Source organism: Sturnira hondurensis, unplaced genomic scaffold (genome assembly GCF_014824575.4).
Source record: "Sturnira hondurensis isolate 20B ecotype Veracruz unplaced genomic scaffold, ASM1482457v3 Scaffold0014384, whole genome shotgun sequence".
Classification (NCBI taxonomy): Eukaryota; Metazoa; Chordata; class Mammalia; order Chiroptera; family Phyllostomidae; genus Sturnira; species Sturnira hondurensis.
Window position 1 is genome coordinate 18,122,606 of NW_028087015.1, and position 10,424 is coordinate 18,133,029.

General features: G+C 48.9%; 1 protein-coding gene across 3 annotated transcripts in view; it reads left to right on the forward strand.

Moving 5' to 3' along the window:
• The window catches only part of TRIO (trio Rho guanine nucleotide exchange factor), a 328,151-nt gene extending 323,976 nt beyond the window's left edge, over positions 1 to 4,175 (forward strand). For all 3 annotated transcript variants that reach the window (XM_037063017.1, XM_037063016.1, XM_037063021.1), the window contains 3 exons: positions 448 to 648; positions 1,989 to 2,127; positions 2,698 to 4,175. In XM_037063017.1, the coding sequence (XP_036918912.1) occupies positions 448 to 648; positions 1,989 to 2,127; positions 2,698 to 3,246 (889 nt within the window). In that variant the 3' untranslated portion in view covers positions 3,247 to 4,175. The remainder of the gene's footprint in view (positions 1 to 447; positions 649 to 1,988; positions 2,128 to 2,697) is intronic.
• The last annotated feature ends 6,249 nt before the right edge of the window (positions 4,176 to 10,424 follow it).

Here is a 10,424-nt window from a genome sequence, read left to right on the forward strand (position 1 = left end):
TCCAAGATCCTGTTGTCCAGAGCATGTCACCGAGGTTTCTCGGGTGTGGTCCCTTGGGTGCAGCTCCAGAGATTGTGAACTAGCGATGAGTGACCTGCCCCCGCACAAGCACCCTGCAAAGGCAGGATGGCAGTGACACGCCTGTTAAAGGCAGGGGCGGTGACCAGGCGGCACTGAGTAGTCCCTCCTTAGCTTCACACACAACAAGGAAATTTCTCCACGGAGAAATTTCTCCACGGAGCCGAGGTGGGGTCTGCCCAGCAAGTCCCACTGTGCGGCTACTGCCACTGAGAAGGCAGGGGAGTCGAGGGGCCTGGACACAGGCAGGCTGCCTCCGGGCTGTCGTGGGGCCCGTGGGCAGGCTCAGTCGGGAGGCCTCCGGCCATGTGGGCCTTTTCTCTGTGACACTCTCAGAGGCCTGACAGTTCCTCCCAACCTGTGTTCCAGGGGCAGGTTCTCTGTTGTTAAGAAATGTGACCAGAAGGGAACCAAACGAGCAGTGGCCACTAAGTTTGTGAACAAGAAGTTGATGAAGCGTGACCAGGTCACCCACGAGCTTGGAGTCCTGCAGAACATCCAGCACCCACTCCTGGTCGGCCTCCTGGACACCTTCGAGACCCCCACCAGCTACGTCCTGGTTTTGGAAATGTGTGTACACCCGTGCTTTCCTCCCCTCTTTGTAACCATCAGCCTCAATGTTGAGTGTTTTTTATTGTTGTTTCGTGAAGAAATCGTGGTTGTAGGGTTCACAGAACTTCTCAAAAGTGTGTCTACGATCAGAGCAGTTTCACAACTTCCCAGTACAGCCTTTAGGCACGTGCTGTCCCACACGGGAGCAGCAAGCCTGGCATCACCGTCGAGGCTCCTGCTCGGTCTCTGCCAACTGCAGATGCTGCCTCGTCCCCACAGGTCATGAGAATTCTGCCTGGTCCTGGTGGTTGTGGGGCTGCAATGATGTCCAAGCAGGGACCTGGCTTCTGTGGCCCTTCAGTACCTGGCTGGGTCCTTTGCAGCTCTAGAAGCTTGATGACTGAGAAGTGCCTGTCTTCTCTGGGATGCATATGTGACTGGCCCAGAGTCCTCGTTGAAAATCTACAAGACCCCCATTTCTGGTTTAGAGGCTTTAGTGCATTGGGCCATCATTTCTCTTCGCTTGGGAAACTGAATGTTTTGGCCTCATCATAGTGTTATTGGAATTTATTCCATAACAAATTACTATAAATTTTTTTTATTACTCCCCATGATCAGTCAAGTGGCTGATCTTCCTATAAGTTTCTGTTTCACAAACAAAGAGGGCATCATAGACCAGTGGTCAGAAAGGCCGCGGCCAGACTACCTCATTGCAATTCCAGCCTTCACTTATGAGCTGTGTGACCTTGGAGAAGTTACATACCTTCTCTGGGCCTCAGTTTCCTCATCCACAAAATGGGAAAATAAAATACTCTTCTCAGAAAATTCTGTGAATCGATAGAAGGTATTTAGTCCCCAGCATATGGACAGCTGTGTGTTTAGTGTTTTCTATTTGTTTGGGGTTTTTTTTTTTACTTTTTCTGTGTCTGTGTTTTTCAAATATTAAAAGTAAATCCATAGCAGGAAGACTGTGGAGACCAGCGTGCAGCCCTTACTGTATTGCCTTACTGTCTGCCTCCACCTCTATGGCCTGGACAGCCTTCCTGTTTTCCGTTCTGCAGTCACGGAACTACAGCTCAGGGTTTGAATGGAGCCGCTGGGCAGGCACCTCTTGCTTCCCTCTAAGGGTTGGATGGCCCTGTCCCACACCACACACACACCAGCATCACCACCATGCTGTTAACAAGAAATCACCTTCTCGATGCAGTTGTGCCTTTAGGTGGAACAGAATCTTCAAATGTGAACCGAGCATTAACAGTGGGGCCCAGAGAAGGCACATCTGTTTCGAATGAGCTCAGAGAGGTCTCTAAAGTGAACCAGCACCGCAGTGACGGGCGTGCGCTTTCCTTCCTCTGCAGGGCTGACCAGGGGCGTCTCCTCGACTGTGTGGTGCGATGGGGAAACCTCACCGAAGGGAAGATCAGAGCGTATATGGGGGAGGTTCTGGAAGCTGTCCGATACCTTCACAACTGCAGGATAGCACACCTGGACCTAAAGGTGAGTGGGGTTCCCCGGACAGCAACATATGTGACCATGGCTTGGCCACAGTGTATGGGGGTCCACCCTCCACTTGTCCTCTGAATACAGGCCACATGCCTCAAGAAGGGCTGGGGACAGATTTGAGAAGGTGGGAAATGGGAATACTGATTTCCAAACTCTTGCTTGTAAGAGCTTGCTTTGGGTGGTGTGAGATCTTCACACATTTCATGGGATTTCAGAGAGTTCTGGGAGTTTTGCTGGGCTGGTGGGCTGATTTGGCGCAGATGGCAAAAGGAAGGGAGTGTTTCCCTCGGTGCTGGGAGGGAAAATGACCGCCCAGCGTCATGAGCCGGCACGTGGAAGGCACTGCCTCACGCTAACCCCCAGAAAGGGCCAGTGTGAGCTGCCCCGGGGCAGCGGCTCCTGTGCGTTGTTTTCCTCCTTCCATGGGCCTATGTGCCACGAGTTTTATCCTCTTTTGCGTGTGAACAGTTTATTCCAGCCGACCTCACAGGTTCCGGTGAGCATCATGCTTATGCTTAAGGCTGGGGTTGATGAAAATGACAGTTGCCTTGTCTTGTCTTCCAGCCCGAAAACATCCTGGTGGACCAGAGTTCAGCCAAGCCCACAATTAAACTGGCCGACTTTGGAGATGCCGTCCAACTCAACACGACCTACTACATCCACCAGCTCCTGGGGAACCCCGAATTTGCAGCCCCCGAAATCATCCTCGGGAACCCTGTCTCCCTGACCTCAGACACGTGGAGTGTTGGGGTGCTCACATATGTGCTTCTCAGCGGCGTGTCCCCCTTCCTGGATGACAGCGTGGAAGAGACCTGCCTGAACATTTGCCGACTAGACTTTAGCTTCCCAGATGACTACTTCAAAGGAGTGAGCCAGAAGGCCAAGGATTTCGTGTGTTTCCTCCTACAAGAGGACCCTGCCAAGCGTCCCTCGGCTGCGCTGGCCCTCCAGGAGCAGTGGCTGCAGGCGGGCCACAGCGACGGCAAAGGCGCGGGCGTCCTCGACACGTCCAGACTGACCTCATTCATTGAGCGGCGTAAACACCAGAACGATGTTCGACCGATTCGTAGCATTAAAAACTTCCTCCAGAGCAGGCTTTTGCCCAGGGTTTGACCTGTCTTGAAGTTCTTTCTCATTCTCTTTCACCTGCCAATCAGCTGTCCATGTGAATTTTGAAGAGAGACACAAACCAACGTAACTGCTCAGCTGCCGTGTGTTCATCGTGTGGAACTCGCACTCCGAGCGAGCCGTGCTTGGCAGTGCTCGGGGCTCGGGCTGCCAGCCGGGCTGGGGTGGAGGACCTTCTCTTGCACTGAGAGCGGAGACAGCATTGCTGTGTCACAGTCTTTCATTCAGGTTTCTGCAAAAAAGTAAAAGAAACTTTTTTTAAACGAACTCAAATAGAATTTTGCAAATTTATCATTTTCCAAGACTTATTCAAGGAAACGAAATGCCTATGTTCAACCACTGGTGTTAATGAACAAAACAGAGAGACTGGACACCTCTGGGGAAGACTCCTCGCCCCCGTGGCGGCCGGCCCTGCAGCCTGGGCTGGAGCTGGGCGTCCGCCCGGCTCTGAGCTTTTCTAGCTGCCCGGTCTGTGCGCGTCTCTCTGGGATGCCCAACTGGGCTTCTGACACGTGCATTCAACCTCAAACCTTTGCATAAAAAATAGAATGAATTGTTTTGCTCTGATGAAATGTAGGCCTTACTTGTATATAAGACTGGTCCTGCCTTCGGTCTGTCCTTCTCCCACCCGCCTTTTCTCCCATGCCCTGCCCTCTGCCTGGGGCTCCCTTTGGGTGTCAGCGGGTTCTGCCCACCACCGAGGACATCAGGCCGGGCCCTGCCCCGCCGCCCCCACCCCCAAGCCGTCAATCAGATTGTTGAGCAGTACACAGTCAGATGAAAATACTGTAAATGCACTCATTGGGGGGGTTTTGGTTTTATTTCATATCATGTGCAATGTTGTGGCTTTAACATTTTATGCAACTATTTATGAAGACCTCTGTTGTACCTGTAATAAATATATAGAAAAAGCACATACTTCGTACGGTGAGCTTTATGGTTTTGTGTGTGTGTCGGGGGTGGGGTGAGGGGTAGGGAGTCGTAGCCCGGTGCCATCCATTCAAGGAGACCTAACTCTTCGTGAAAGTGGTCAGTTTTGAGGACTGTAAAAAGCGATTTCATACTCTGAATATAAAACTGGACAATAGGGTAATGTTTTAAATTTTATTATGCTATTATTCAGAATGCCAAAGTATTATTTTTTTTCCCCAAAATCATTCTGGACATTTACTATTTTTTAGACTTTTTTGATGTTCAACTTTCTGTATAAAAATTGGCTGGCCTTTGAGCTTTTGGTGAGAAAACAAAGCCAATTTCACCACTCACAGCCTCGAGGCTGGCGCCCCCTGGCTGAATCACTGTGGCAAAGTCACACTGGTGAGGGGAGGCCTTCCACAAAAGACGCTGGGTTTCTGGGCACGCTTGAATTTTTCTGGGTGTCTTTTTATCTTTGTTGTGTGAAATACACTAACACAGAAGCCAGCTGCTTCCCGAGCCAGCCAGACACCTGGGGCTTGAGCCATAAAGTGGCGTAGTTAAGACTTGCAGCTTCCAATGTATTTTATTTATTCTTTTGTTGGGTTTTGTTTGTTTCTTGTAAAATTGTACAGAAACTTTTAAAAAGAAATTGGATTCAAAACTGGATGTGTATTCGTAACCTCACAACTTTTATTTGTGTATTGTTTCTTTTATCATTTCAGTTCAATTTTTACATTATTTTGCATGTATATTTCTTTGTACAGAGACCTTACATGTTTACACAGTATGATGTGATGTAAATATTTTATTTTGCCATCAGTTATTTTAAAAAATTAAACATATTTGCCTGATTTTTGTGTTAGGCCTTTTATTTGAATTGGTCATTATTGAATCAGAGAGATCACTGAAGGAGAGACTGAAGGGTGGGTCCCTCGTGGGTCAGGGAAGGGGGACTGCAGGGGAGAGTGTCCCAGGCCGGGAGTCTGCCGAACTCCGCCAGACTGGTTCACAGAACCTGGACACAGGTGTGCAAACCGCAATGCCAGCTGTTGGCTGTGGGGCTTCCCCTCGTCCCGGTTAGAATATCTAAGGGACCCTGTTTCTTGGTGGATACAGAGTCAGCACAGAGGAAAGAGCTGTTGCCTCCCAACGCCAGCCTCGTCCAGATGGAGTGAAGAAAATGAAGCACTTAGGGCCAAGCACCAGTGTTACAAGCAAACCGAAGATCCTGCCTCTGTGAAGACCCCCACAATTCCACCCCATGTGGGGATCACCTTGTCCTGGGGGACTTGGAGAGCAGGATTCATTTTTCATCTGTTTGCTGAAACCCTGAAGGTAAGACAGGGGTGAAGGGACAGCATTTGCCCTGAGACCCTGAGTCAGCGAGAGAAATGCTCTCCCTGAAGCGGCACCTCCTCTAAGTCCCAGGGACGCGGGTGGCTCCGTGGGCTCTGGAGGGACAGAAATACAAGGTTGGCGTTAGCCCCTGCAAGCAGCACGCAAGCGGGGTCTCAGGCCCCAGACTGTCACACGGCCAGCACAATTTATAATAAGTTATAAGCATCATCTTACAGCAAGCGTTAATCCAAAGGATATTAGACTGCTGGGAGGAAAGATGCTTTCAGCTGTGCATTTGTGAGACTTAATTTCAGGGACAAAAATAATGCCTGGGACTAAAAGGATACTCTGAGTGTGGGGGTGGGGTGTGTATGTGTGTGTGTGCACAACTTAACAAAAGAATAAAGTACACAAATCTTAAGTATATAACTCAATACATTTGTATACATTATTTACCTATGATCACAGCAAAGCAAAATACAGGTGGAAGTGCATTAAATTTGTATATTCAGGGAGAATTGATACCTTTTACTATGTTAAGCGTTCTGATCCATAAATATGATATAGAAATGTAGGCTCCCACATAACCCGACTCATGGCCATGGGGCGCCCAGGCGTTTGGGTGACCGGTGACAGCCTGGCAGTGGAGCCAGTGCAGGCTCCCCGCTCCGTCCTTGCTGGTGGGGTAGAGGTGAGAGCCGCTGCAGGTTTTCTGTGGTGTCTGGCTAGAGGGGCAGTCACTGTGTAAAGGGGTGCCCCCTTCCTGGCCCTTTGTCTAGGGAGAGCAGGGTGTGGTTTGGGCTTCTCGTGTCTGCAGGCGTTGGCAATCCCACTGGGACAGGAAATGTCTCTCTGCCCGGCTTCCCCGACCTGCCTTTCTTGTCATTTGTTGGTTTGGGATTCTGTGATGTTGGTCTCCTGAGATGGGCACAAAACAACCGCCTAATCCTACTTGCAAAAGGACTGATTTTCTCAGTGAGAAAAGGGGGAACTACACACCAGCATTTGAGTGCATCAGAATTCTAAGTTCGTTGCACATTTTATGGCCCTCTACTTTTCTGCTGATTCACTTCTTTTTGAAATCTCACTTAACTACCAGCACTAGTACCCCACTCCTATTTCACAATAACCAGACAATATCCGGGGAAGGATAACTGACAAGAGAAGGTGAGTAAGGCTTGGCCAGGGTACCGAGCAGGAATGGCCCCATCCGGCCCTGGCTGCTCGCTCACAGCTGCCCACAGTGCGGGGCCGGAGGGGATGCAAAAGCCAGCTGGCCTCTCAAGAAGCGTCTGGAAAAAAATATTGACTGGGGAAACTTCTAGGAGGGGAAATGCAATGAATTGTCCAATAGAAATTCTGAAGGAACAAAAGAAAGGAACGCACTGGGGCGTGAAGGGAGAGCAGAGTTTCGGGCAGCGGCCCCCGGATGGGCCAGCATCTTGGGATAGTCCTGCTCCATCCTCACCGCCTTCCCCTCTGTGTGTGAGTTAAACCCCTTTGTCTCTCTTAGAAGGATCCTTGTGCCTGCAAGTAGGGCTCCTGCGGATAGTCTCTCTATGTCAAGATCCTTAACTTAATCACATCTTTGCCATATAAGGTAACCTTCACGGGTTCCAGGGATTAGGACAAAGATGTCTTTTGGAGGATGGACCTTTTATTTATTTTTTTTCCAACAAACCACACCATCTCTGTACCAACAATTCCTAACTTTGTGTCCCCAGCCAAGTTCCCTGTGTTCCAGGTCACATGCCAAGGAAGAGGATCAGATACGCCAATTTGGCATAAGGATTATTTTTAGCTGAAGGCAACTGAAAAATCACAGATGTAAGGAAAGCTCCCTGCCGTCCCCTTTGTTGACCTAAAAGCAGAACATAAGTGGTCAAAGGTGTCCCCCTCCCCCCTCTACCAAACAGGAAAGACGGAAGTCAATCACTGGAGAAAACATTAGACCTATCAGCCTGCAGTTGACATTAGGAAAATCTACGTAACAAATTTTACTAGATGACCTTTATTTGCTTCAGAAGCCTAAAACTGTCTCTTTTGTCTTCTCATTTCTCCACAAATTCATTGTTCTTTATGGAAGGTGCCATATAAGCCAGTGCTCTGAGCCGTTCCTTGAGTTATTCAATTTTCCTTGGATATCTCCTATGTATACATCAGGTTTACATGTTAATAAACTTAGGTTTGTTTTCCTCTTGTTAATTTGTCTTTTAATGCAGAGGTCTGAGGCAACAATTCACAAAGCTAGAGGAAAAATTTCTCTTCCTCCCTATACCTAACTCTCTGCTTAGACACTGAAATTCAGTTTTTACCTAACACCAAAACCGTATTTGTCCAGATTCTAGACCAGAAATTTTGGAACCAGTGTTTGTCCTGGTTTTCCCCTGCCTTCCGCGTCTCATCCGCCTCCAAACACATCCCCTTTGCCCTCCTCTCTCTCCATCACCTCGTTCTATGTCCCTATCCGTCCCACAGAGGCCTCCTAAGTGGACTCGTGACTTCCATTGCTGCCCACTTCTCATCCTTTATCTGCTCAGAGCAGAGTCAGTCTGGGGAAATGCGATCAAAATCGTGTCCTCCTTGCCTAAACTTGGGGGGCTGTGAGGATGACGTCAGCCCCTAGGGTGTCTCTGCCTCCACATGCCATTATCTCCCCACTGCCTTGGCTCCAAACACTTGGTTAGCCCAGGGCCGCAAGCAGGCTTCCATCTTCCCTCCGGGCCTTCACACACCATCCTGTGTCTACCTAGGCCCTCTGGACCCCCACGCCAACTCCCCAACCTTGACCTGACTGCCTTCTCACCTCTGACCTCCAGTTAGATGTCTGTGAAGATAAGTCCTTCTGACCCCCAAGAGCTGGCCTCTTTTAGTCCCTCTCATGCCCTGTTCTGCATTGCACTTCTGTGCATTAAGTGACGCATTTTTTTACTAGTTTCATTTCTGCCTCCCCAACTCCACTCTTAGATGGTAAACTCCATGAGGGCAGAAATCTTATCTGTCGTCTCCACCATGTTTCTCAGCACTCAGTCAGTGCACGATAAATAAGCATCCTCTCACAATGTCAGGACGTGTCATACACACCCTCTCCAGACCACTGGGCACTGGCTTCCCTGGACCAATGAACATCCCATAGTCAAACAGATGCTGGGACAAGGCTTCTAAGAAAATGATACCCCTTTCTCCTGATTTGATAGCCAGATGTCCCTTCCCTTGTCCCTGGGGGATCCCTGCAAAGCCAATGCCGGCCCCTTCCCTCAGTCCAATTCCTGCCTACCCTGTACCCCTCCCCCTGCCAGGCCAATGTGAGGCCAGGATAGGGTCAGTGGTGTGGGGCCAAGGAGAGAGCCCAGGGCTGTCCATCCTCAGGAGCTGCAGGGTGCCTCCTCCCTCTAGGCCAGCACGGAGCAGTCTCAGAGCCAGGCTGCACGCCATCACTCACTGGGCCACTGGGCTCCACTCCCCAAGGCCTCTTCCAGGCCCAACCCAGCACTGCAGAACCAGGGCTAACTTTTTCAATGGAAAGTTCCTTGAGCCAAACTTCCAGGCTAAGTTCAAACCTCAAGTTCCTAAGGGCATCTGCCTTCCTCTGGCCAATTGGAAAAGGAGTCCCAAGTATTTTATGGCTTTAGTAAGCTGCAGGCTGCGCTGGAAAGCTAACCATGAGCTCTCCATCATTACTTGTATAGGAGATTCTATTCGTAACTCCTGTTTCCAACTGGACTACAACCCAGCTTAGAAATGGGGACCTGCTGTGTTCTGTTGAGGTAGAAAATCATGGGCCAAGCTCAACCAAACATAAACCCCGTGAGAAAACCTTAAGCTATCTGCCACGTGTCAGGGAAGCTTCCACTGTATATCCTATGTTGACTCTGTAAGTTGTTTTCATGATGGCACCAACTTCAAATTTTTTCTTTGTGATTTTAGAGAGAGAGGAAGGGGGAGAGAGAGAGAGAAACATCAATTTGTGTTCCACTTATTTATACATTCATTGCTTGTTTCTTTTATGTTCCCTGACTGGGAGTCAAACCTGTAACCTTGGTGTATGGGGACAATGCTCTAACCAAACGAGCTCCCCAGCCAGGACTCAAATTTTATATTTGTATTTGCAAGATGACTTGCTTCTACAAGGAACCTAAAATTCTTATGTGTTTGCTTAAAAATTGTCATGTTTGAAAAAAAATACTTTTCTTAGCGCTGTTTATCATTCTGCAAGAGCCAGAAAAGTGAAAGCATAGATGTACTAATTAAGAAAAGAAAAGAGAAAAACAATTTAGGCCTGTAACACTAAGTGGAAAAGACCATTTCCTTGCAGTGAGTTCCATACACTATTTTAAACCATAATACTGTCTTTCACTTTTTAAGTGACATCAAGGAGAAGTAATCTGTCCTAGCATTGGCTGTAGATGGCATTTGACCTTCTTCCAGAGAACCTAGCAGTCATGTCTTTTAACTTCAGTGGCTTCCCAGGCAGGAAATGAGGATAATAGAGATAAGCAAAGTAATTATAAGAAAAAGGGGCTTTCTCAGAACTCCGGCCATCTGAATAAAGTGCACAAAAAGACAAAAAAAAAAAAAAGAGAGAGAAGAAAAAAGGGCTCAAGCAAATCGCTTCAGTCCCTAATCTGAGGCTTGGACATAGGTTTCCATCCATGCAAAGGCTAGTGGCACTGGCAGTTGCCTTGCCTGGTCTCAGCGCAGGTCTTTGCTCGCTTCGCCCAGCAGTGGTTCCTCTCAGCTGGGCTCCACGATGGAACTGGACAGAGTCTGGCCTGGGCGTTGAGCACCTTGGTGTTAGAGTCCTACCTCTAGGGGAGAATGTTCAGTTCTGCACACCGGTTACCTATTTGCACCTCACACCCTAAAGCGCTCCCAAGTTTGGATAGCAGGCGAACGGAGGGATGTTT